The 27,639-nt window shown below is 40.4% G+C and overlaps 1 protein-coding gene across 1 annotated transcript; it reads left to right on the forward strand.

The window, feature by feature from the left end:
- Window positions 1–1,574: 1,574 nt before the first annotated feature.
- On the forward strand, window positions 1,575–27,526 carry LOC142374073 (double C2-like domain-containing protein alpha). Its single transcript, XM_075457583.1, has 11 exons — window positions 1,575–1,871; window positions 6,417–6,775; window positions 7,165–7,244; window positions 9,879–9,953; window positions 10,217–10,326; window positions 13,616–13,742; window positions 15,993–16,052; window positions 20,105–20,304; window positions 23,002–23,083; window positions 23,315–23,411; window positions 26,019–27,526. Exons 1-11 carry the CDS (start codon window positions 1,840–1,842, stop codon window positions 26,153–26,155), a joined length of 1,359 nt encoding a protein of 452 aa, XP_075313698.1. The 5' UTR covers window positions 1,575–1,839; the 3' UTR covers window positions 26,156–27,526.
- Window positions 27,527–27,639: the final 113 nt, after the last annotated feature.

Below are 27,639 nucleotides of genomic sequence, written 5' to 3' on the forward strand. Positions count from 1 at the left end.
TTTGTTGGTTCAGTGATTTGAATTAGATATCTGATTAGAACTGCTGCTGTTCTACTTTTAAGAATATTAAGTCACAATTTGTTTGAGCACCAAAACAACTTGGCTAGGTTTAGGAAAACAAGGTTTGGCCTCAAGCACACCCTTTAACGACGTTAGCCACATGGCAAATGGTCTCCCTTCTGCAGCAAGTCTCTGTAAACCTTTTCTGATTTAGAAAACAACGATGTGACTATAACATCACTTTCAGAGAATATTTAGTTATAATCTAACCAGGTAATATCTCAGGCATTTTGCACTCCATAAAACTGTGGGAAATGCCTTTTTTATGCATTTTCTGGTACTCGGGGCTAAATTTGCCTTTATTTTTGGCGGAGCAATAACATTAACCAGTGATGCATGATGATGTTGACATGTTCCCAGTTAAATACTGGCATATCGACAAAAAAATGATTGCCTAAAATTCTTCTTAAGACTACTTGTGCCTTTTTGTTATATAAGTTAACATAGTCACTGTGTATTTTGGAAAAGCAGTATATTTGATTTATTGACGTGCCAGTGGGCCACAACAAAAAGAAAAAAAACATGATAATGTGAATTCCTCAACAGGAGTAATGTGTGTCCTCTACAATCAGGTAGAACAATATTTGTGCATTCAGCAGTGTTGGCGTCTTATCATATGAGACCGCTGGATTTTTGCCACGAAAGATGATGATCATGAGAAATCCTGTTGTCAGGCTTCAAGCTTGTGGCTAAATCACAGTAACATGCACCAGTCGTCACGCTATATCTATGGGAGGGTTTTAAATGTAATGGCAGTCAACAATGGAGGCCTCAAAAGAGGATAGCATTGCAGCAGTTGCATCAGATTTACTAACGTTTGTGTAATTGCTTGGATTTCATCGTGACATTGTTGCCATTTGCAAAAAAGATTTGAGGCCTGCTTTTTAACTGTAGCAAAAAGAAAAAAAAGAAAATGTATATTAGGCACATTTTCAGTATCTGGTTTGTACTGAACAAGGTTGCATGGTTTCACACTGTTTCCGGCGCCTGTCAAGAAAAGAGTTCAAGTATATTTTCCACCACAGACCAGCTTTTTGAAAGCTTTTTTCCATCAGTCTTTACTTTAGAAGTAATAGAAATGTGCATTTAAGAGCTCAGTAAAACCCCAACTGGTGATAGGCTAATTAATGAGTTAATCATTTTAAAATGACGACTTCCAAGATGGCTCTGTTTAACAATCAATAAGGTGCCTCAGGTTAATCAACAATCAGGTGAAATCGGTAGGAAAATCATGCCTAATCTAATTTCAGCAAAAATTGAATATCTATGGAAGCCTGAGAAAACTGGAAATGGCTTAATCAGTGTAAACATTATGTATTATTTGATGTGTGTGCACAGGCTAAGCTGTTGCCTTTAGCTGTTGTGTTAACGTTTAACCATTTTAATCAGCCAACTCAAGTGCAAGTCAGTGCAATGTCCTCCTAAGTGATAAAAACGAGCATGTGTGTGTGTGACTGATGATAGTGGGGGGTGCAGGAAGGAATGATGCGAAACAGTCACATGCGCAACTGACTGTCAAGGAATAACTCCCCGCTGCCTCTCTCTCTCTCTTCCTCTTGACTCCCTCCTTCCTCCTCCTCCTTCAGCATGCCACGGTCCTCTCTCCCCTCTGCTCCTCGTTTTCATCTCAACTTGAACTATCCGTGCATTCAATTTTTAATGATACACGCAGTGCTCGCTCAGTTTCTCTGCCCCTCTCTCCCTCTGCTCTCTGCTCCCCTCTTCACCACCTGTTAGTCTTCCTCTGCTCTCCGTTCTGGAATTTCCTCTTTTTTTTTTATGAAGAGTTTCACTTTTGTTCTATCACTGAGGTAAGGCGAAATTTCATTATTTTATTTCTAAATGCAGACAGGTTGAATCCAGTACAGAGGCTGTAAAAAAATTAAGTCTCTCATAATTTTTCTCCATGATACATAGCTCTATTTTTCAGCTCTATTTTTCCCAGTTCTGTTGCAATCATAGCATTCTGACTTTGTCTGTTTGGTGTGTGAATAGTGTGTGTGAATTTTATTGTTTCCTTGTGTATGACACAACAAAACCCAGACAAAGAAGCCGCCACATCAATTCTGCACCGGTCTCCTACAGCAGACAGGTGCAACATGTGCCTTGTGTCTGTTTTAGTACCTTTTACCTGCTCTTTCACTTTGCTTTTACATCGTCCAACACACCCACGCACAGTGAAGTTTACTCATCTCTGCTGGCTGAAAATAACTTGCCTCTAATTGACAAGCCTTCACTGTCACCGTGCTTAGCTATAAATGATGCTCCATATTAAGGTCTAATGAGTAGCTACTGTGCTGCACTGTACCATACCATCTGCCTGTCATCTAGCAGGTTGTTATTTAAAGGTGAACGGAGCCCGCCGCAGGGGCCAATTGTATGTAGGACACAAGGGGGGGAGAAGAAAAAACCAGCTGAGAGAGAAAGAGAATTCCTCACATAGCTACAGGTGGAATAATTTTTCTTGTACAGATGCAGATGTCTGAGTGAGACTGATGAAGATATAACTAAAGAGAGATAAAGATGCAGTAAAAGAGAGCTGAGTTTTGACAGTGGAGTTGGAGATTAAGATGGGAATGTAGAGGCTGAAGAGGAGAGCGTCCATGCATCCCATATGACTCTAATTTAAAGTGAAGGAGCTAAAAGAGGAGGAGGTGGGGAGGTCGCATGTTGCACAGACATATTCCTGACTGCCGAATTTCGTAGGAATCATTCCTCTTTCTCCAGGCTGGAGGCCTGTGTAACCTCATAAATACTACTGCAATAAGCCATGCATCTACTGTAGTTGTAGTTGTTAATGTCTGCAGGGCACAAGCCAAGATATCATAGTATCATATAGGAATTATGTAAAGTTGTTTGACCATGTGCTTCAAAGCTTAGAGCCGCATGTGTTTACAAGTTCTACCGTGTAAAAACCTCCCAAGTGAGAGCATGAAATCTGCGCTTATAATTTTGTGCGTGCACTGCCACTTCTCAGCAACAAGAGGATGATGAAAAGAGGAGATGAGAGAGATTCCAGCTGGCAGCATGAGAGCGATCAATCACTAGCTCCCTGTGAAGCTTCTGCTTCCCAAAGAGCTGGAAGCCCCCTGGTCCTCGCAGTTGTACGTGTGCTGCTCCCGCTGCTGGTGGTGCTGGTGCTGCTGGTGCTGCTGGTGCTGCTGCTGGTGCCCAAGCTGCTCCAGCTTACGGCCACATCTGCCAGAACTGGGAGGCAAATGACGGTGCACATTATGTCAACAGAAACTCGTTCACAAACCTGCATCGTGCGTGCGTGCGTGTGTGTGTGTGAAGAGGCATGAATTAAAGGTCTGATAGAAGTGTATCTGGATGCGTATTCGTGGAAATGTGTAATCGTGTTCTAGTATTTGTTTTTGCTCGTAATATGTTTCTCATAAGGAAAATTATCATAAAACAACTCATTAATGTTTATTGATCTTTAAATCAGTCGTGACCATGATCCTCTTCATCTTCATAGGAAGCCTCATTAAGTTGTTTTCAGCTGCACCTTGATGACTCAGATCATTTATATTACTTCGGTTTTTCTTTATTGTATTGGCAAACTAAAATGATTCACTTTAACTGTGATGAGCACTGCTTTGTCTTCTCTGCACGTTATTTCACCTCAGGTTTGAAAACTCGTGCGTGGCAGAAGGTTATCTCAGCACAGATTAATTGAGCTTTAACGAGAGAGAGTAGCAGAACCCCGTTTGTTTCATTATTTGTGTTATTGGGAGACCAAAACGACTGCTGCTGAATTTCAAAAGGCAAAATGTCCGTTGTCCTCCATTTCTTTTCTAAATCCTTTCAGTCATATGAGTGACAGAAGTGTTCCAGACATTTGTTTAATCTCCAAGCAAGCTAAAGCTGGGGTGAATCCCATGCACTGTTGTGCCCACAACTAAGAGACTTGACCACGCATGATGATGACTGACCCTCATGGCGTATAATTCCACTGAAGGTCAACAGTCAGAGGCCATATTATTCCAGGGCATTGCTGGTCATATTAACTCCATCCTGATGAGTGAAGGCTCTGAAATGAATCTGTTTACTTATTTTGATCCCTCAGAGGAAACTGAAAAGAAAATGAAAACACAGTAATTAGAGGTGTGGACAATCTGAAATGCACAGACTAAAGAAATAGTTACATATGTTCTCTTTCCTTTAGAGAATTACATGAGAAATCTTTTTTTTTTAATCTTGTCTTCACACTAAACATTAAGCCTCAGCTGGTTACTTTGGGTTTAATCCGTATAAGGGGGCGGTGTAAAAAAAAACAACAAGATGGTGATTTTATGTGTGGGGAACGTTTCTTGGATGGGTGCAAAAATCTTGCTCGGAGTGTGTTCATAAAAGGTTTTTTTTTTTCACAAAAGCATTGGCATGGCATCAAAGGGCTCTTTAATCCAACAATTCATCAAAAAAAACAGCTCCAATGCATGTGAACAGATGTACGACTAAACAGCTGGCAGCAAGCGCATAACACATTGCTATAAAAATACAAGACTCACCTGCAGCTATCCACAAATGAGATCCTGTCTTTATTGTGATCATTTCTGTCTGGCAAACAGAACACCAGCACTGAAAGTCCTGATTTTTAATCAAAAGTAGTTTAAAAGGTGCACTCAGTTTTTTCAGGCTTCATGTGTGCTCTTAACATTGGAAACAACTGGGAAAAAAGGCATTGGCACCCAGAAAAGCAAATGTTATGGGGTCAGTCAGCTTAATATTTCAAGCTTTAGAGATGCCAGTTGCCTGATTTTGATAAAGTTGGTTAGCTGCTTCTGTGTTTCAAACCCTGCAGCCTACATATTGGAGCTACAAATTTAATGAACTGAATACCAATGGCATACAAACTATGACCAAGCTGAAAAAAAGGCTTCATGATTTCCTTAGTGGTTCTTGATATAACTCAGAAAATTGTCGAGTTGTGTTTGATTAAATCAGAGGCTATTCAGTGAATTGCAGTCACCATCAATTTGTTCAGGATTGAACATCTTGGGCACTTGATAAAATAGTGACAAGACTTGGATCAATACTGAACTAAAAAAAATTACAAATGCAAACCCAATGTTGACTCTTGTCTCCACCTGATGTCAGTCACATTCCTTTTTTGCTAAACGGCCCTCACTAGATCAAATGTTTATTTTTTTTAAGCCAATCTGAAAATCATGTGGGACTCTGGCTTGTAATGGAAGCTTGATGTTTGTTGACTTTCACAGAAGCAATTTCTCGGTAATCGTTTTCTGTAGAATGTTGATGCTCTATAGGGGAGTAGGCGAGAAGCATAAAGAAACACCAACATTTTGTAAATGTCACATTCTTCTGAATTACCCGGAAATTTGACCTGTGTCCTTTGAAGAAGCAGCAACAGCTGTCATTTTTTTAGATTACATGATGGTCCTTTCCCACAAAAAAGAAGCTATTAATACACATGAATTGCTTCATGTTCATACAAATATTTATGCAGGTTTTAGATTATCCACTCATTGTCCAAACTCTGTGTTGCTGATTTTCCTTTATGTTTTATGTTTTGCCCTGACAATTAAGTCACCAGAACAATCGAAATTAAATTAAACCCCTCAGTTTGGCTTTTCTGGATTTCCATGTATATTTCCAAACCTCACAGAACTCACAGACAAAAGGAAATACAAGTATTCACAGTGCAAATATTAACTTCTCAGTTTCAATCGATTAATGCAGAGAGAGCAGAGGGTAGTCGTAGGGGGGGTTTGTTCAGTATTGAGGATAGACCGCCCCCTCAAGCCCTGCTGTCTTTAGAAAAAAAAAAAAAGCTGGGTGATATTTGTAATCCACCCACCTCTTTTTTATTTTGGGAAAAGAGCAGACACACCAGCCTTGTGGTCAACACGACTCCATGCAACCACAACTTTATATAACCACCAGGACTGTTTCTGAGAGAACCAAAAGGCGTTTCAGACTGTAAAGACTTACTTTTTTAATTACCTGTCTGTCTGCACAGGATTGTTAGGCATTTTAGAGCAGTCTCAATCACTCTCTCTCACACATTGAGGATTATTTAGAAAAGAGAACACAGAGAAGACCCCTTTTGACCGTTATCTTTTACCTCCTTAATTGGCTTGGGTTTATTCAAATTTATTCAACTGTAATGCAAATTAGTGCACATCCTTTGCTTTATTTGGTCAAAGGAGAAACATCTTTCAAAAAGTCTTGTACCTGAACGACTAAAAACAGGATGAGATCCTGTTTATCGAAACTGACACCTCTGTGTGCCAGTGTCTTCCCTCATGTTTTAACTCAGAGTATTTCAACATTTCATCTGGTGCACTGCTGAAAACAAATGTCTTTAACGCTGTAAATTTATTCTCTCCCAGCCCCATGACTGTGAGAAAAGGAAATCGTTTAGGCATCTCCATCCAGGAGCACATGGCCATCAACGTCTGTCCGGGCCCTATCCGCCCTATTCGGCAAATCTCTGCCTACTTTCCTCGCCTTTCGCCCACTTCCTCATTCTCTGAGCCACTCTCCCCCAATCAGCTGACAGCCCCAGCTGCCCTCAGCCCAGGCAGTACAAGTCAAGGTGGAGGGTCTGTCGGAGGAGGAAAAGATGGAGCAAGCAGCGGCCTTTTGTCTCCGCTGTTACCAGGAGCTGCTGGCGGAGGGGGGTCACTGTCAGCCATGAGCAGCATGGACACGTCTATTGAAATTGACAGCTGTGACAGCGATGATAACAGTGAGTCACCTGAAAGTAATGATCAGATTTAAGTGAGCATACCTTAGAGATGAAATTAAGATCTAGTCAACACAGATTTGAATTAGATTTGATCTTACGTCCTGGTAAATTTAAACAAGATTGTGATTTTTAGATGACAACTACTGTCAACCTGCATCTGCAGGATTTTGCAGCTGTTGCCATCATAATCCAGTAATAATTCTGTATTTAAACTGATTTCACTTAAAAAGAGAATCTAACAAGACGTGATGAAATGTATTCAGTATTTCCTGCAGGTCTGCTGTATGTATTACTCCCTGAAGTCATTCCTCATCTAACAAAGTTATCGCAAAAACGATTGCCAAAGTACATGGCACACATTTTTTGATCACTCATTATCTTCCTTCTAGCCTCCTTGGGGACTCTAGAGTTTGACCTACTGTATGAGAGAGCTACCAGCTCCTTACACTGCACAGTCCTAAGAGCAAAGGTAAATAGTGTCTTGAAAACTCTAATAACACTGTTTGTTTTTGTCACGCCCATGGACTCTCGTTTTTAGTTTTATGTTACGTTTTTGTGTTCATGTCTTGGTTTTTAGTTTTTGCCATTGCTTTTTCCCCTCACGTCACTTACCAGTTCATTAGTTTCACTCACTTCACCTGTGTTTTTTCCCTCAGCTGCACTCACTCCCCAATCACTCTCACTCCCTATTTAGTTTCCAGTCTCCCCTCTCAGTTGGTTGGATCTTTGTTTGTCATTCATGCCATTGATTCCTGACCTGCCTGACCTGATTCCCATGTTCCTTGTCATTTTCACGAAGCTAAGTATTTATTTATTCCTTGCCATGCCAAGTCTTTTTGTTTGTTTTTCATAGTTACGTTTTTGAATCCGGCTTAGCCGCGCCTTGTGTTGTTACTTTGTTTTTGTTCAATAAATCCAGTTTTCCTTTCGCAAAAGTCCGCATCCGTGTCCTCCATCCACCCCACCCTGACAGTTTTGTAGACTGTAAGGTCCATTAACTGAAATAAGGCTATTCGTTTGTGTCAAACACTGGCTAGAGTCAAGCTCGTGTAAAGTCTCATCAAGCTTGTGTAAAAGAAAGAAACTTTAATTAACAAAATAATAGTGCTTCACTGAAAGGTTGTGCAAAAAAAATTGCAATTTCAAACCAAAAACAAGATAGACTTAAAGGAATAGAGTAGATATTCTGGTAAGGAATCAGGAGGATGTTGACATGGCAAACGAGAACCCACCAAAAATAAAGAACAGACAAATATAGAAAAAAAGCCACCAAAACCACAGACCACGACATTGGGTTTATTTCATTCCTATTCATGTATTCATATCGATGCTTCTGAAAGCAGCTCAGTGGGGATGGCTTTACTCACGTCCAGACTGAAATTTCCCGAGAGTGAATCCTACCTCATACTCAAAAGGTTTGCTTGCCAACACATTACAACGAAAGTGAACATAGAAATCAATTCATTACTGTGTTAGCTCTGCTGTAGCACACATGTTAGCATGCAGGTGCACAACTCTGCTGATCCATGAGTTTGATTTGATAACTAGTAACTTTTCAGAACTGTTACTGTCTCAAATGTTGAGGTTTGCTGTTGCGTTGATACATGTTTTACACAAAAAAAGGTATCTAATGCAACTGTGTGTCACATTTACATGAAAGTCAGATGCAACACACTGGACATGATTGTGAAGCATGATATCTGATCCGTATTGGATCCAGACTGAATTAAACAGTGTGGCTGCTTATGTAAACGTAGCTTATGTTCCAGGGTCCCATGCTCCTAGGCTCTGATTTTCCAAAGATGTTTCGTACTAGGTTGGAAGGTTCCCAAGTCAATATTCTGTCACCACACTAGAACGTTTCTATTATATTTGGGTCAAATGTGACCTGTCTGGAGTTGAAATGTTCCATTCTTTTGGATAGCATTCATTTCTTTAACTTTGAACATGTCGTTGACCACTGTAGTATCACAACTCTAACCTCTATTGATTCTTATAACTCATTAGCCGCATTCGCACTGTAGGAACCTTCTCCAGTTCCTAAAACCTTTTCAGGAACGGGGCCGTTTTCTCCCGCATTCGCACATACAAGAACTCGGGACCATCGCCCTCAGTTTCTATAACCATTTTAGCTCCTTCTCCTCAGCTGGGTCTTTTCATGGTTCTATAGGAACACATCTGACGGAGGTGTTTGGTGGTCGGTAGCTACGCCCCATGTCATGTTGTCACGGCTGAAATGTTTACTCATAGGACAAAGACAGAACCGGCGCGTGTTTAATAAGTTAAACTCACACGTTGTCTCCTTTGTCTGCGGCGCTCTGCTCTCCTTCCTTCATGAAACGAAGAAGTATCGCCTGCGCTCGATCCTGACTCTCTCTGTGTGCTCTTCCAGCCTCGATGTTATACGCCTGATGTGATCGTCCATGATTAATATCACCATCATGCAGACCATGAACACGGTGGCCTCCCCGCTCTCCATATTAGCTTCTTTGTGGTGTTTTTTCTTCTCTCCTTACTTTTTGCGTGTTTTGTTTTGTTTTGTTGTTGAATGTGGCGCTAAAGTAACACGTCACTGTCGCAGACGGTTGCGTCGCATCAGTCCCGACCTGGTCCCGACTCATGTGCGACTGCAGACTGAAACAGTTCCGCTGAGGAAGGACAGTTATCAGAACGAAATTCGAGGAGGACCGTTCTTAGAACTGCTCTGTCCGAATGCGGCTAATATGAACAAATACAGAGCTGTTGGACATGCTTTTTCAAGTTCACATCATAAATTAGAAAACATACTTCTTAGAACCTAATAGATAGGAGAACATTTTAACGGGTGGTAGAAGGTACTGACTTCACATGAATGTATTTAATATTCTGAATAGATTTAATACAGTCATCTTTTCACCCCATTCACCGTGACCTACTGGTTTACTGAAATGATGAGTGTCAAATTGAAAACCTTCATTCCTCTGGGCTTCAGATTAAATTTCAAATTAATCTCTCACCTCGCACTCTGGTGGTTGTTTAAGAATTAATTTCTAGTGTTGGAAGTGTGCACAGTTTCCCCCGCTGTTCATTTCCTATGCTTCATATCTTATATCTTCTCTTTAAGGGTCTGAAACCAATGGATTTCAACGGTTTGGCTGATCCCTACGTCAAGCTGCACCTTCTGCCAGGAGCCTGCAAGGTCTGATTTTATTATCCGAAGAGTTTTGTGAGAAACCTTCAGTTACCACTCGCCAAGAATGTTTGAGTCCACTTTTCAATCAAGTTCCCATTCTAGAGAAATATAATAAAAATGCAAGAGCAGATGAATAAATCAGCAGTAAGTCTAAACGACCTTGGGGCCAGGAAGAGTTTAAGTTGTTCCCCTGCTGCGGTTGTTTACTGTTTGCACCTCTGGTAACAAATACTGAAGTGATATATTCTTCTTTCTGCTGTTATTTACAGGCCAATAAACTAAAAACCAAGACCGTTCGAAACACGCTGAATCCTGTTTGGAACGAGACTCTCACCTACTGTGGCATCACCGAGGAGGACATGTACCGCAAAACTCTCCGGTAAATGTTTGCTAGAGGAGGCTATTTCTGTCCACTTCATGTCCACCCTGTCTGTTTTTTTTTCTCATTCATTTGAGCTCTGACTTGTGCTTACAAAGGATTTCTTATCGTCTCTCTCAATCATGGAGTCTTTTGCTCTCAGTTAAAAGGACTTTCTCTGTTTCTCTATGTCCTCTTCTTCTTTCTGCGCTGATCCTTAGATCCTCCCCTGTCACCTCATCGTCTTTCCTTACCAATCCTTGTATCGCTCCTGTCCACTAGGATCAGTAAAAATCTTCCCTCACTCCTTCTAAACCATTCCTTTCTCTTAGTCTTTCTTTCCATCTGCCTTCTTGCTTTCTCTCTTTCCACGTTACAGTGACAGATTGAGGTCAGACTAAGCACTGTGGGGTATTTTAATTTCATTGACCCCCCTCCGGAGGTGATGAAAGCTGGGAATTGTCTCTGCCTGTGACTAAAACTTTGCAGTGGCACATGTGGGAGTGGGATTTAAATCGACGGGTGATTTCTTGGGGCAGATTAGAGAAACTGGCCCTACCACCGACCCATGACACGGAGTTAATTCAGCAGAGGCATGTAAAATTCAAGAGGCTGTAAGTTTAATTTAAGGAAGCAAGTTGACATCACCCTCCAATGCATTGATGTGGTCTGGTATGACATTTTCCACTGAGACCTTTTCATTTAACATAAATCATCGTAATATATATGGATGCATGTTAAGTTATGTTTCCTGGAGCCATATGGACTCTGAGTCTGAAAGAAAAAGCTATTTGACATTGTATTGTTGTATTGTATCTTTTTATTTCTAATAAACCACATCCAGCAGAAACATTTCTTGATGTCCACATCTCAGAAGTGAATTAAAGAAATCCATCCTAGAAAATTTGAGGTTTCTTAAACCAACCTCCCTCAATCCAAGCACAAGCACCAACTGGCATTGAGTGATATAGAAAATAGAGAACAGCCTCTTTCAATTGTATAATTAAATATATATATATGGATATGTCAGGATGTTTTTGAAAGGAATCCTCTGGTCCTCATCTGGTCTTAAAATGAGATGGATAGAACCACAGATGAACAAGAGCAGGGTACACATTACACTGTCTTCTCACTAAATGCAGCAGCTGTGTGTGAGAAAACTACATACACCAGTATTGCTTTCATAGGAATTAAAGAAAGAGTTACAAACGTACTTGACTAACTGTTCATCAGTAAGTTTTAGTACCTCTATATGTTTTGACAGTTTGCTGGTTTGGAGCATTCAGGTGCATAACATAATACCAAAAAGAAAAGACATCAGCAATGATCTTAGAGAAGCAATTGTTGCTGTCCATTAACCTAGGAAGGTTATAAGGCCATTTTCAAAATATTTGGAGTCTGTAATTCTACAGTGAGATAGATTATTCACAAGTGGAAAATACTAGAGTTTGCAAGAGGGGAAAAAAAAAATAAAAAATCATGGAAGGCACCAAACTGCAAAATACTCTCTATCTATCTCTAAAGGGCAGTTGCTTAAAAGGTTTCCTTGGTTAAGGAAAAATGTTAAGGCATTTACTGCTCTGAAAGAACAGTTGACCTGCTATTGCCTCCAGAGATAGTCAGGGTTGCCCCTGTTCAGTTACGTCTGGACAAGGACAGCTTTGACTGCTGATGGAGCAACAATTTCTGTATTATACCAGCAAACTCTAAACGTGGGTCATACAGCAGGACAACCCTCCATCACACAAGTGGTCCGACCAAAGAATGCCTTGTATACAAAAGGTCAAGTCAGAGCGCTGACCTTCATCCAATAGAAATGTTCTGGAGTAACCTGAAGTAAACCTCTTAGAATATCAGAGAGCTGATGCTGTTTTGTATGACTAGTAAGGATATAAAATACAAAAAATGTTATTGCAGAAAGTTTCCATAACTTAACTAAAGGTTTTTACAATGAGGCCTCCAGCACGCACCCTACAGGAGAAAAATTATCTCGGAATGGACTCTTGAACTGTGTAGAGAGTCAGAAGACATTTTATGTACAAGTATGACATGGATTTCTAAGTGGATGACATCACAAATCAGGTGTAAATCACCCTGTTTTGTTGACAATAAAAAATCAGACTGACATTGAAACGTTTACATTACATTTTGCTGTATAAATGTACCCTTTCATGCAGATCACGATTGTTCCCTCACACTTGACTCTTTAACCTTGCTTTTCCCTCAGTAGTCCACCCTCAAGCTCTTTTAGTCACAGCTGTCCCTTTCCCGTGCATCTTTCACCTCTTAACTCTGGATGACTTCATCTCTCTCTGTTCCTCCTGCTGTCATCCTTCTTGTCCTCAAACCCCGGTCGTCTTTTTTTTAAATTATGTTTATTTTTTTTCAGCTGTTGTTTGATATGTCATGTTTTTTTGAGTGTTTGTTTTTTTATGTCTGATAAATTAGTAAAAATTTCCTCTCAGGATGTCTGCACATGTCTGGTGCCCCCAGGCAACCAGCATGCTAGACCTTCGATATTTCTGCAATATTGTATTGTATTGCTGGAAACTTAAAGCAGCAGGTGACTGCGACGTTTCATTCCTGTGGTTATGAATTTAGTTAGAAGCTAAATGAAATATCAGACCAAGAGGCAGCTTGTTTGCGTCAGGATTTCTCCGATGGCAGATCGCTTTCTTTCACATTTACATACAGTGCAGGCAAAAAGGAAGCTCATTGGATTTCATTTGCCCTGAAGCATACAATTCATATGCATATTTAGATAAATAGTTCTGTTTTTAACCTCACCCACGTCACTCCATTCTCGCACGGCTTCTTTTGATGTCACCTCCCAAGCCTCCCTCTATCTCCCACAGTCCTCTGTGTTGCTCTCACCCATCAATGCATTTCAGCTGATATCTAGGCAGGTGTAAGATTTTGCCAGGCCATAAATATGGATTAAGTTAACCTTGCATGATACTCTTTCACACTTTCTGAATTCCCACTGGAGGAAAAATGGTAATTATATGTATGCAGACACATACACTATGCTTGAATTATATATGTGATTTCTGCCTTTGTGCCACCTCATTCAGGTCAGGTTTGTATCAATGATTTGCTCCCTTTACAATATTGTCGGCAAAACAATAGCTGTATAATGATGTTTTTTGACAACCGCACTCCCACGCACATGCACACTAAAAGACTCTAGATCCCTGCCCCCTTTTAAATTCTCCATCTCTGTCACATAAATCAGCTTCTCTTATTTTCTATACATGCATCTTTCACGAGTTGTAATTTTTCATCTCCCCCTGTCTGCTCTGTCTCCGAGGGTGTCCGTGTGTGACGAAGACAAGCTGACACATAATGAGTTCATCGGGGAGTCTAGGGTGGCCCTGCGCCGTGTGAAGCCTGACCAGACCAAACACTTTAACATCTGTCTGGAGCATCCACCTCCTGTGAGTAGAAGATGGGGGGCAGAGAGAATAAAAGTAAGATAGGAATGCCTGAAATATAAAGTAACGACGAAAGAAATAAAAGGAAATGGGGAAATTGGGAAACTGGGGGATAGTGTTGAACTCAGTATACTAATGCCTCGCAAGCACAGGTTTTAAGTACCGATGTGGGAAAAAAGACAGAGGGTGAGACGAGTGAAAGAGGGAACACTCCACCAGGGAGGCACTAAAAAAAATCAGTGATGAGAAGACATACCGATCCACTTCTAACTTGGGTTTCTTAGGTATAAACAACAGTATATTCGTACAAGAATCTGCTACATATTTAGAAAAAGACAAATGTCAACCGAAAGCAGATGGGCACAATGTCCCCAAATCCCTCAATGCATCCAAATATGTTGTTTTTAGTTGAAAGGCGAAAGAAGCCAATCGTCAGATGTTCATGCTATGTAAACAGATTTTATAAACACTAAAGGCAAAGTCTGCATAAAGAGGATGGAGGGGTGGTTAGTTTGAGCAGCTAAATACTCCACTTTCAAACATATGCCTTTGTAAGACGTGAGGTCAAAACCATTGTATGTTCCATTAGTGGCATGACCTGGTTGGGTTTAGGCAATAACATTAAAATGGTGCAATGAAAAAATTACAATGGTTTGAGCTAAATTACATTCTTTTTACACTGCGACAGTCATTGTCATTAACGCCATTTTACTGGTTGCCATGGTTATGTGTAAAGAACACGTTACGACAAAACGTTGTCATTTCCCGATTGCATTTGTGCTGTAATATCATTTAGTTGGAGTTAGAAAACACAGGTTTGACATTTGAGTCTCGAAAATGAAGGTGCTGCAACCTCCAGCAGCATCACCATTCCCAAATTCTTGTGTCTTTCTTTCTTTCTTTCTTTCATAATGCAAACATTTCTGCATGTCGCCAGAGCGCTTAAACCCCTTAAGGCACAGATTTCAATGGACATCAGCTTCTTCCCTCTGTTTTCAATTTTGTCAGATTAGTTGTCTGCACTATGTTAACTGGCTTTTGGTTGAAGTCTTTATCCAACAAACATATTAATCAATCTTTTCATCTGTTTTTCTTCACAATTTCAACCTCTTCCCTAAGAGATGACCTGATACCACTTTTTAAAACAGCGTCCTTTATTAAAGGTTTTTAGGTTATCATGAATGACCAACAACGATTAAGAAACCCTTTATATATGTTACTATTTGAAAATAATAATGTTGCTAGTTTGTGAAAATTAGGCCTGATCAGAAGGAGTTGCTAATTATTAAAAAAAAAAATAAATCATATAAGTACAAACACATGCGTATACAGTCTGCTGTCAGAAGTATGGAAAGCCAAGTTTTACATGTTGTGTGAGAAGTTCAAATATTTAAATCTTAAACCTTTTCTGCTGCAACAGCCTCTTTCCTGCGCTCTTTCCATTAAATGTTCAAATCTGGTTGCCTGAGTTGGACCCTGACATTGAGAGATAAAGCCTGGCTCTCACAAGCTGTTGAAATTCACCCAAAAAGCGCTGGATGGAACTGAGGTCTGTGCTGTGCAGACATCAAATGTGGAATACCTTTCAATTTGGAGTCTCGGAAAGGGCCTGTTGTGACCAAACTGAAAACGCACTTTTTAAAATAAATGTTTGACATTTAAGGAAAGGAACAAAAACAGCACATTACGCCAGTACCAGTGGGTAATATTTGCCCATTTATATGATTTGCTCCTCCTTAGATTTACAAATAAAGAGGGAAAAATAGTGCAGGCTAAATATCAGCGAGGTCACATGTGGGAATCAGGTGCACAGAAAATGAAAGGTGAGGAGAAAGAGCGAGAGTAGAGGGGGGCCGGCAGAGTGTCAATAGACAGCGAGAGCAAGTGAGAGAGATGACAAACAAATGGATTAAAATATAAAAGCAGGGTTGGATGGGGGGAACAAGGGGCGATATGTGTGAGGAAAGGCAGGAGGGTGCCGGAGTTTTGTTCTTCATGTGTCAGAAAGCGCTGCTGGTATTAGATTGTCCCTCTGAGGCTTGTGGCCACTCTGCGATCAAACACTAAAGCCGCTCTGTCATCTTGCGAAGCAGACTCCTTGTCAGGCCTGTAATTTCCGAAGTGGCTTCACCTCATATTGACATATTTGTCTCCGTCTCCTCGTCCTCTGCTCATATAACCTGCTTGAATAACTTTTCTGTCAGTCATGCCCACTTATGATTTATTTCTTCTTTTTGTTTGCTCTGCCTCCAGCTGCCTTCACCAAGTGCGATGAACACAGCCCTGAGAGGAATCTCCTGCTATCTGAGAGAGGTGAACAGCATGACTCGCCTGTCTGTTTGATTCAGTCTGACTCTCCTTCTGTCCGTCCCTTTAGTCCGTCTTTCAACATGTCTTAAAGGGCAACATTCAGGTCTTTTGGGAGATTTGGTCACGCAGAGTTAATCTCCATACATATTTTCTGTTATCTGATGATTATCTGCATTCATGTGCTGTCTTGGTGTGTATATCTGCTGTCCAGATGTCTGCTGGCTACACTGGAAGGGCTGAAACACTGGCTATTGCACCTTGAGGCTAAGTCATCAGATGGTGGCTGATTCCAGACTGATATAGTCGAAACACAAGCTTTTAACTAATCTATTCTGTCCTGTGAGCATTCTACTGCTCGCCACACACATCTTGATGGGTCTCAATGTTTGAGGATGAACCTGTTATCAACTCAAGGTTGTGATGTCTTTTGCGAAAACCAAAATGGCAAATATTTGCTATAGTTTACAGAATTGCTAATTGATATATTGAAAAATATAATCTGATTCTGGATGGTTGGAAATATGCAGTGTAAAAATATTTTCTGTCCACTTGTGAACCTGACAGTTAAGAGAGACATGACAAAATGAATAAATTAATAACTTGAAAATTAAAATAATCAGTCATTGTGTTACTACATCTAATCTCACTGATTGGATGTACTATCTATTTAATTTTACAAGAGGTTTAGATTGATACTATTAGAATGAAAACTTTTGTCATAAATTGTCGAACTTCACACGACAGCTTATCAGTATGCAAACTATTCAACTGTATACCAATACCCAGCATGGAAACCACTTACAACTAAGTTTACATTGTTGATCATCTTGTTATGTTTGCTCAGTTGGGAAACCCTGGGAATTGACATTCATATGATTTATATTCATATTCTGACACATACCACCCACCTAAACATTGCTGCAGACTTAGCACGCCCCCCCATAGCAATTTTACGTCCAAATAGTAGCAGCTTAGCAGGACAGTGTGCACTATATTAGTATATTAGTACAAAAAATTTGCTTCGGAACAGTTTGAAAACACAGTGAAGAACCTACCCAGCCTCCAACCTCCCAAGTTCCCGATCTGATTCTCCAATCTGTGGGATGCCCCCACAGATGCCCCGCACAGCATCATACAGGCCCCAAAGGATCTTTCTTGAAAGCTTGGGAAGGAAAAGGCAATCAAACTAATTCATATTGGGGATTTTTTTCAGAAATGCTTTGGTTTTATTTGCCGAGATGAAATTTCAATATTATAATGTGTGTATTATCAACAGGGTATTGATATTTCATTCTTAATATTATGATTATCATCAATACCAGTGTACCACAAGACCCCTATTGCATAACTAATGCGCCCAGCTGGAACACCTAAAATAAAACAAACAACAAATTACTTAAACCACACCCGAAAGCTATTACTTTGATTGGTCAAAGGGAACAAAGAGTCACCAGTTTTTGCAAAAAATATGAAAGTTACCATTCAGTCATGAGAACATTTTCCAGGAGCTCCAGTTTTTTTGGAGGGATCCATCCCCCAACCCCCACATTTTCACTGCTGGAACCATGGGAGTCTCTAGGCGAAATATTTTACCTCCAAAAGTGGCCCTGGTAAAGAGGCCACACGTTTGGGATTACTCTGAGCCTTCAGGGTGGTGCTCGCAGCACTGAATGTCTGAGAAGTCGAGTATTTCTTTGAAAGGAAAGCAGTGAATCTGAACAATTGAATGATAAACACTAATTGTGTCACAGCAGTTATGCTCAAATGCACAAATAAAATGTATGCATGTGTAACATTAACAGATTTTCAGTCAATACAGCTGAAGTGCATTCACTGATTTGACTGCTCTGTACGCTGCTGTGTGACCAGGGCTGCAGCGCCAACACTAAAGTTTGGTACAATGCTTCATGCTTCATTGCATTCGATTTGCCAAATCCACCCTGTACCTTATACGTCAGTGAAAATGGAAAAGACCCAATGGCCTAAATAAGCTTTTAGCTCCTCGGAAAAAGCCCCAAGCTAAAAGTTAAGGCAAATCTGAACTAAAAGCACCCAGAACCTGGTGCTTTTAGTTTAGATTTGCCTTAACTTGTTAATTATATAGCAGGATGACCACTTTTGTAGCTCATTGAATTTTACAAACGTCAGCTTTACGAGTGTGTTAACTTTCTTTCATAAGCAGCTTCTTATGAAACTTCAACAGCCCAGTGACATTTGAGCTCATCAACCACAGCTCAGGTTCAAACCCGAATGTTACTGTCGCCATGAAAAAGTGAGAAAAAGGAGTGCTATCACTCCCGTGGCAAAGACAAATCTTTGAAAATCTCTGAAGCACCATTATGTCTTTTTAAAGCACTTTATCGCTCCTGGCTTTTATGATTTTCTATGGACAACATCAAACTGTTAGCAGAGCATTTGACAACAAGCGGAACAACATAGCAGATTCAAAGTGACAGATGAAAGAAAGCAAAGAAACGGCAACAGAGGGTGAGGAGGGAGAAGACGGTGTTCTCTCAGGCCCATGACTCACCCTCATGGCCGACAGCACAAATACATATACATTATTTATAGGAGGGATGCATGTTTGCTCTTTCAGGATTCGTATCACTGACAGTGCGTGATTTTTTACAAGTGTTTTTTGTTGATCCCCACAGAAGATGGAAAAACCTCTGTTCTCTTACAACTGTCTCCTCTCCTTGAATCGCTCCATCTCTCATTAAGTCTTATCTTCAGGCATGAGGTGGACACAGCCATGGCGATCAATATGCCACATGCGTCTTCATGCTCCTGCCTTCCGTTTTAAAATTGTCTCAACAGCTTGCACTAACCTTTTTTTCCCAATTCTCTCTCTCTTCATTATTTCCTCGCCTGTATTTGTCTGTTGGAATCAACATTGCTGCCAACCGGCAGTTCCCCATCTGTCGTCATTAAGTTTAAAACTCACAATTAGTGAGTGATAATTTACACCAGGTTTCTCGCAATATAACAGCCTAGACCTTCACAGATCGATAGAGAGCGAGTCATTAGGGAGGTGGAAATAAATAAGCATCGGCTGCACACACAGTGACAGACAAATGGGAGGTGGAAAATTTGTGGGCGGGTTTACAAGGTGAGACCATTAACAGATATATTTAACAACTCTTAACAAGGTGGAAGATACAGGCTAATACAGGCCTAATGAGGTTAAAATACTACATTGGTCCTCTGGTTTGGATCTGTGCTTTCTTTACCTGATGTATGAGGTTTTAAAATGGTCATTGTCTAAAAGAAATCTTACGCTCAGCATCAGCTGATTCTTTTGGCAACACTGGCATGTGATCAACTTATCATCTTGATAGGAATAGCGTGCTAACAGTCTTATTCAAACATCAACTAGACATACAAGGATTCTTTTTGAGTCATGTTTATATCCACAAAGTTTGCATAGCTTAGCACCAAGTCTGGAAACAGTGGGAAACAGTCTGTCTCTGCCCAAGGTTACAAACTCAGTAATGAACCTGTTACAGTCCACCAGTCCAGAACTAACACTCTTTTTAGCTTTGTTTAGCTCTCCACTAACTCCTGAGGGGAAAAATCTGGCTCTTCAGCTTCTAAGTACTCCGCTATGTTTACCCGTTAGGTGCTGACTTTGTCTGTGTGTCATTTGGTGCTGCAGGGAGTGTACAGTGGGTTTACTGAATCCGAGCTTTATCTGTCCAAACAGCTGCTTGCTGTGTCTGTAAACAATACTGATATGAGACAGTGTAAAACAGCAAAAACTGTGAGGACCAAATCGGTAATCTTGAATTCAGTAAAATAAACTGTAGAGCTTAAGGGGTCAACAGAGTAACCTGATCATTCTCTTACATTTACATTTTCCAGTTGGACCTTATTCAAGCTCTTATGATTACCACGACCTGGGTGACTGAGAATCTTCATCAACATTTCATATTGACATTTAAATGTGTTTTTTTTTTTTGTTTTGTTTTTTTTAACTCTCATGAGCAGCAACATCTGCAGTACGCAAACCGTGTTCCTGATTTTATGTTTCTTTCTGTAAAATTTCTCTCCAACAGTGGGAGACTGAACAGCACAGAAGTCTTGAGGAAAGAGGCCGTCTGCTTCTCTGCCTTCAGTACCTCCCTCCAAACAGCGAATCTGATTTGAAGGGTGAGGCCAAGGAGAGAGCTCGTGGTGGGCTGTGTGTGGGCGTCAAACGCTGCGCCCACCTGGCAGCCATGGACGTCAATGGTTTCTCTGACCCCTACGTTAAAACGTAAGGATGAGATTAGGTCACTGTCTGAATACTGAGAGCTTTAAACTGATGAGCTGAAACATAAAGGCTGCCTCTGCCTTAGACACTGTAAATCTTTCATGTGCAACCAAGACTGTCAGAGAGCTCATGTTTTTGCCCGTTTGTGTGTAGCTGGCACAAAATAAATAAAATAGTAGTTTCCACACACATCTGAAAATGCTCTGAATCTGGATGATTACGCTAAAAATCGGCACACTTGTTTTTATTCTGCCAGCCATCAGCCAACATATGCCAGCTGTGGACCAGAGTCGCCAGATTTGGTTTGCTTTTGTGAGTGTGAAGATTGTCATATTTGACTTGAGAAATTACAAATTTAGCAACATCTGGGAGGACTATGGACCAGGTGTTTTGATCAGAATTTTAGTGAAATACAAACTAAAATTTCTTTACTTGGGCCAAGACTAAGGCCTCATTAACATAGTACTTGAAAGATAGCCAATTATCTGGGCCATTGTGGCAAACCCATTCTGGCTGTTGGAGACTTGAACGATGAATACACAGCCATATACACAGAACTCAGACTGATGGACCGACATTCCATATTCATTTCAGGCTGACCTCTCCGTCTTCCCTCACTTTAACACCTTAACATCTTGGTTTTATGAGTCCCTGGGACCACATAGATCACCTTTTGTCACCACTTGCAGGTGATAGATGGCCAAAGTTAGCCCCACAAAAGGTAATGGTGACAAATGTGGGCAGCTTTTCCTACAAATGGAGCCATTGTGAGAAATTTCACTCATTTATCAAGATAATAACAACAGTGGTTGCATTGACAGCCTTTAAACTGACAGAAGCGACGTGATCAAAAGTTATGCATGTTTTGTAGCATAGAGGAGATGCAGGACAAGGAAAAGCAGATTATGGGGATACTCTCATTGCTAAAAGGTCCTCTAGAGTTTCATTACTCACTGATGATAGAAAAGCAAAACAGTCTGTGTCACTGTGTGTGTTAGTGTCTACACCAGGGAGGGCAGGAAGGTCCCTGGTTTGACTGATGAAACCTGACAGATAGTGGACAAATGGGTTGTAAAATCCCCATGTGATATCACTGAGCGGTGGTTGTAGCTTTGGGGATGTTTTTGGAGTGATTAAAACATTATGCAACCACCCATCCCGCACCAAAAATCCTTTTTGTTTTAACTTTAAAAAGTTTTAATCCAGAAAGAAAACGGATGAGTTGGCTGCACATAGGTTGATGCATTTGGTTGATAAATCATTTTATGAGCTGTAGAATATGATTTGTTGTGATGTATCAGAGTCACATGACCTCACAGTTAAAGACTTTCATCAAGTTTCCATCCTGTTGATTTTCTTCAAACTACACAATGTCGCAAGAAAAGTTTCCAGAGAATTCTTAAAGCTCCGGCAGTGATCCAGGAAATCCTTTTCTTCTGTTGATTACAAACGTAATCAGTTGAGTTGAATGAAGTCTCAACTGTTTCTTTTTGAGGAAATTAGTCACATTTGGTTAAAATCAACAACCCAACATGTATATGTTCACATTATGTAAAGCAGCGTGTGCTCTTATGTACTGTTTATATGCTATGTGCATTCAGAGATCAGGATACTATGGTATGAGAACACCTCATGCAGGGTTCTGCTGTTAAATATATGCCTCAGATGATAAGGAAACTAGATACAACTGTATATATTTGTACAATTATATACGTGATCATAAATCTTGAAAACAAAATGAAGAATTCTACTCAGGGATGTTAATTAACAGGCTCATTATGTTGCAGGTTAAAACCATACCCAAAATATGATCAAAATGACTCCAAATGGGAATACTAAAAACGTTGTAATTTACAGAGCACAGATAAAGAGTCTTACCTGCAAACTCATCTCACCCTAGTACTAACAATGTTTTTTTAAGCCTCAAGTTTTCTCATCCCCGAGATCTTAACGTCAACAGGCCCACGCATCCATCCCTCGCACAGCCACAGAAATATTCTATACATCAAGCATCTCGTTTCACTTTGGATGCGAGTTCACATCTTTACCCTTTGGCAGGAGCTTCTTCCCAGATGCTTTGTTGTGTCTGATAGCATGTGGGAACATACGTGCTCCGAGCTGTGGGTGGTGGGTGGAAAACAAATGTGAATAGAGATTTTGCCACACTCCTTCCAGCTGGCTTAAAAATATCCTGAGAATTTAATGACAGCCTGTGAAGGGATGCTGAGCTTTTTCAGTCTGCTGTGTTACTGATTAGTTCACACTCAGAGTTAGCCTCACATATAATACAATAAAGCTTCAGGGGATTGGTAATAAGATTAGGGAAGATCTATACTGTTTGTAATGTCCCATGTAGGCATATTAATTGGTTTAAAAGTGTCATTGGGAGTATATTTAGAATATACTTAATTGCTTTCAGTTAACACATTGCCCAGTCTGAACAGTAAATAAGAAGCCGCCAGCTTAGCTTAGCTTCCTCTGTGAATGCTCAACATCATTACAAAAAAATGAGAGAGACATGGCAGGAAGAACCACTAAATCTGTCATTTGTAGTATCTTCTACATAATTACTTCATGTTCACACTGACCTTTATACTGGGCATTTTCCGTTGCCCTTTGCTATTCTATTCAGATGTCTAACGTGAATTATGATGTCAGATGTGATATTATACATGATAGTATCACATTCCTCTTTCTCAGGTACCTGAAGCCAGACGTTCAGAAGAAATCCAAGCATAAAACAGCGGTCATAAAAAAGACGCTCAACCCAGAATTTAACGAGGTAGTGTCCGTGTTTGTGTGTATGTAACTGTGAGCATCAGCTCATTCAGATCTATAAGGTTCACAGAGGCATGAACCTGCATGCAAAACTTTGCAGACTTTTCTCTAAGACAAATCATTACAGTGTGCTTTTGAGTATCTGCTGCCTCGTTAGGGAATACTCACAAAGGTTATGGAAGATAAGCGAGTTGTGTTTTTAATGTGATCATCTGACCTCTTCCTTTGCAACCAGGAGTTCTTCTATGAAATCTCCTTCTCAGAGTTAGCCACCAAGACACTAGAAGTCACTGTGTGGGACTATGACCTGGGAAGGTCCAATGACTTCATAGGTGAGTTGACGCCACAAACACTGGCAGCTGAAAATGTCCTGCTGGGGATTTTTTTTTTTGCGAATGATAACATTCAATTCTATTACTTCGTTTGAATTAAATTGTGTCAGCCTCTGCCTTTTCTGGGATCTTTTAAAGTCATGATTTCATGTTCTATAAGACCCTTAAAAGAGTTGTTTCTCAAGACACATAAAAAGTCAGTGGCACCAGTCAAACCCTGTTTGTTTCTACAATGCTTGTGGGTAATGCTTGAAATCAGGTCACAAAATATTACTTTCACTGTTGCAAGAAGGTTCAGTAATTTTATGAAAATCAGTTATTTTGATAGTGTATTGTATTGAACTATTTACTATTGTAGACTAATAGACTTCTTTGCACTTGTATGTATTTCCAGCACTATTAATGAAACCGAGTCAAAATAACTAGAATTCTCAACCTCTGGCACAGGTCCTTTGTTTTCATGAGCACCTCATCACATTTTAAATTCATTAACGTGATTTCATGAAAGTACGAGTAAATGCCCATGGACATGTGGCCACTGGGGAGCCATTCACAGCGTGCAATCTGTCAGAGATCATAAAAAGGGCAACGCGACTTAATTTTTAATTACCGCTTTTACCTTTAGAACGAATCCAGTTTGAAATCTGTCTTTTTAGATGTTGTTAAGTTCATTCAAAATGTGGGGCCATTTTGAATGAACCTATCTATCACTTATATCAGCTATGACACAGTAGCATTTTTGTCAGCATTGTTTAAACACAGTACAGTGCGAAAGTTTTCATCCAGCCCTCATTTCTTTGTATTTTGCTTCCAGACAGCTAAACATTCTTGTAATCTTTTACAGTTGTGTTGAGCAATAGTTCTCCAGGCTTTTTGAAGGTCTTTCAAAGTTTTTACTTTTTCTTTGGACATTGGATGCTTTTTCACTCATTTTCAGTACAGTTGTTGAACCTGAGAATTTTCAGAGGAATGTATTTTGTTAAGCCACTTAACACTGACCTATGAATCATTCAAGCATAAAAAAGGCACTTAATTCAAAAGAGTCTATGCATAACAGACAACTTAGCAAAAAAACATTTTGAATTGTACCTTAAAGCAATTTGTTACTAACAGCCTGTCAGCAAAACGCATAATTTGCTCCCATTTCACTAGTTGGATCTAAGATAACACAGTTTGACGGACATTAAATATTATTTTTGCACCCTTAAGGTGGCTCTAAAAGAGCTATTAGCTTATTATCAGCATGGTTTGTAGTGTGTCCTTGAAAGATCTAAGATTTGAGATCTTGAAAGATCCGCCGGGGGCGGCCGTGGTTAGAATCGGTCCTCAAATAACCGGAAGGTTGGAGGTTCGATTACCACTCTCACCTGAAGGGGTGTCAGTCACGGCCGGGGTGCCCTTGAGCAAGGCACCGTACCCCCAGGCACTGTGAATGGCTGCCAGTGTATGGCGTCTGTCTCTATGAGTGTGTGACCCTGTGCATGAGTGTGTCAACAGGTGCCAACCTGGATGGGTTAAAAGCAGAGGACAAATTTCATGTGTATACATGTATGTAAATCTGATCTTAATCTTAAACTTTGGAATGTGAGCACAAAAGTGGCAGGTCTAAAAAACTATCTGAAAAGTGAAGTCCTTCAGACAGAGGAGAAAATCCAGGAAAGACCTGACCTGAGATGCATCTGCATCCTCAGTCGATTCATCTGCTGCTCACTGCGGCTCTATCAGAAATAGCCTCCATGGAAGGGTGGCTGTCAAGAAGCCATTCTTAAGGAAGGGAAAGAGACCGAGAGAGAACAGAGAGAAAAGACTGAGGTATTCCAAATGACACAAGAACTGGACTGAAAAGTCAGTGACAGCATCCCAATCATGGAGGGGTGAATCTTCCCCAGAGCCCGGACCTCAACACTACTGAAGCAGTTTGGTTCATCTTGACAGAGAACAGAACAAAAGGCAGCCAACAACAAGAGAAGAGCTTTGAAATGTCCTTCAAGAAGCCCGGAGAACTATTCCTGAAGATTGCATTAAGAAACTACAAGAAAGCTTGTCTAAGAGGGTTGAGGCTGTGTTGAAGAATAAAGGTACTCATAGCAAATGTTGACTTTCAAGCTTCAATAAATTGCGTTGCTGCCCCTATTTCCTGTTTTAGCTGTTTTTCCTGTTAGCGTAAAAAGAAATGAGGAGACGCTCAAGAATTTTGCACAGTACTGCAAGTTGTCTTATTTGCATCAGACAAAACAAAAATTTTGTAAAAGTTTCATTTAGGAAAATATCACTGTTAAATCTTTGTGTCATAAACATTTTTTTCCTTTTTAAATAGATTTGAAATTGATTATGTGTTTATACAGGTGAGTAATTATGCAAACATGAATAAAACAGGCGGTTGCTGTCAATGAGGTAGTGCCCTAAGTGACAATAACCCAATTATTTTCTATTGAGAGTGAGGGTGGCGGTTGAAGCTATGGAGAGTTACACTCACCCTTCCCCTGCTCTATAACCCACCAGATTCATAAATATTGTCATTCTGAAAATTATTTTAGTCTTACACAAATTCAACCTTTTTTGTAACTTTACTCAAGTCTCTCTCTCCCTGTGTCTGCTCCGGTATAGGGGGAGTATCCTTAGGGTGCCACTCACAGGGAGAAACTCTGCAGCACTGGATAGATTGTCTGAAGAACAAGGGAAAGAAGGTTGAGCGCTGGCACACTCTGACCAACGAGCTGCCTGGATCCACTCTGCAGGAATGATCTGAGCATCGTCTTCTGTGCTGACACTGGAGGGACTGCCTGAACACTCGGGATAGGAAATGTTTCATCGCATGCTGACGATTTTCTGCATGACTGTGATGGAGACATATCCTACATACTATGTGTCATTAAATGGGTTCATGAGTCATGCCAACTTACCCAAGTGGGGCACAGTCACATCACTCTAATCTTGGATCTAGAGAGACCCAGCTCAAATCTGGGAAGCTGTTCCCATCAAAAAGCTGAAACTATGAGAATAAGCTTATTAATATTCCAAGGCATTTGTGTCCCTCTTGAGGATTTAATGGCAGATTAAATGCACTAATGCGCTGCCCCAAACGGGACAGATCTCATTCAACAAGTCAAGCTGAAACCCTTCATGTATGTACGATGAGGGAGGAGGTTTAATGGTTCTGCAATTTGACTTTCAAGTCAGGTTTGCTTACTATTATGAAATTATTTTCATTAACCGCTGACATTAAAACTCCACGGTAATGGCCAACTGTCTCGCAGCCCACACACTTCGCCCTTGCAATAATGGTTTCCCTGATGCTTCCTGAGATTTCCAAGTGGTCTTAATACAGTTGGACGTTTTGCATCTATTGATCTGCCTGTCATTGGTTTGCCTGCAGACGACACAGCCTGATAAGATAATTGGCTCTTTCATGTCAGTGGTTTTTCTGTGAGTTGTTTGCATGTTTGGTGTTAATGGAGCCAGGCTCTGCTGCAGGACGACACGTTCTACATTGTGTTGTTCTCTTGAGGTGTTTTGCTTTGATTACGTAAAGGGAAGTTTATTTTATTTAACAGTTTTTATGTTGTTTTCACAGTTGTTCGAAGTGTCAGCTCTGATGCCGCTGTTGATGACACGTTGATGTTGACCCAATACCTAATTTGTAAAGAGAAGGACGGGGATGTCATTGACAGAAAAGTTTCTCAGCACCAGTGTTTTGTGAAGAGCTGTGCATGGTTGTTGTCTGACACAGTAAATGAAATCACCAGTCTTTGTTTAACACAGATGAATTGCAAATGGTGTATAGAGATCACTATTGTCTGGTAACTTGTCTGCTGCTGCTGTCGCTGTATTATGGATTGCATTAATGATGAGGTAAATAAGAAATGCTGACAACACCTGTGTTGTTCATATGTAAATATATGGTGTTTCATTTGTTTTGGATATTTGTCTTTTGGAAAGTGTGCATGTTTGTTTGTTTTTTTGTTTTTTTTTCTCATAAAACATTCATATAGACTTATTGTGTGTGCTCTTAAATTTCTATTCTAACTGTGCCCTGGTGCCAAAGTGGCATATGTCAATCTCTGATGTTTATCCTCAGCCCAGTGGCACCCCAATAAAGCCAACACTGCCACCTAGTCTTCTGGATCTGCAGCTGCAATGTGTGTTTGACACAGAGACACAAGTGAAAGTAATCCACAAAATCATGCAAAGAAGCATTGTTTACTTACAATGGGTCAGACTTATGTAA

Source organism: Odontesthes bonariensis, chromosome 23 (assembly GCF_027942865.1).
Source record: "Odontesthes bonariensis isolate fOdoBon6 chromosome 23, fOdoBon6.hap1, whole genome shotgun sequence".
Lineage (NCBI taxonomy): Eukaryota > Metazoa > Chordata > Actinopteri > Atheriniformes > Atherinopsidae > Odontesthes > Odontesthes bonariensis.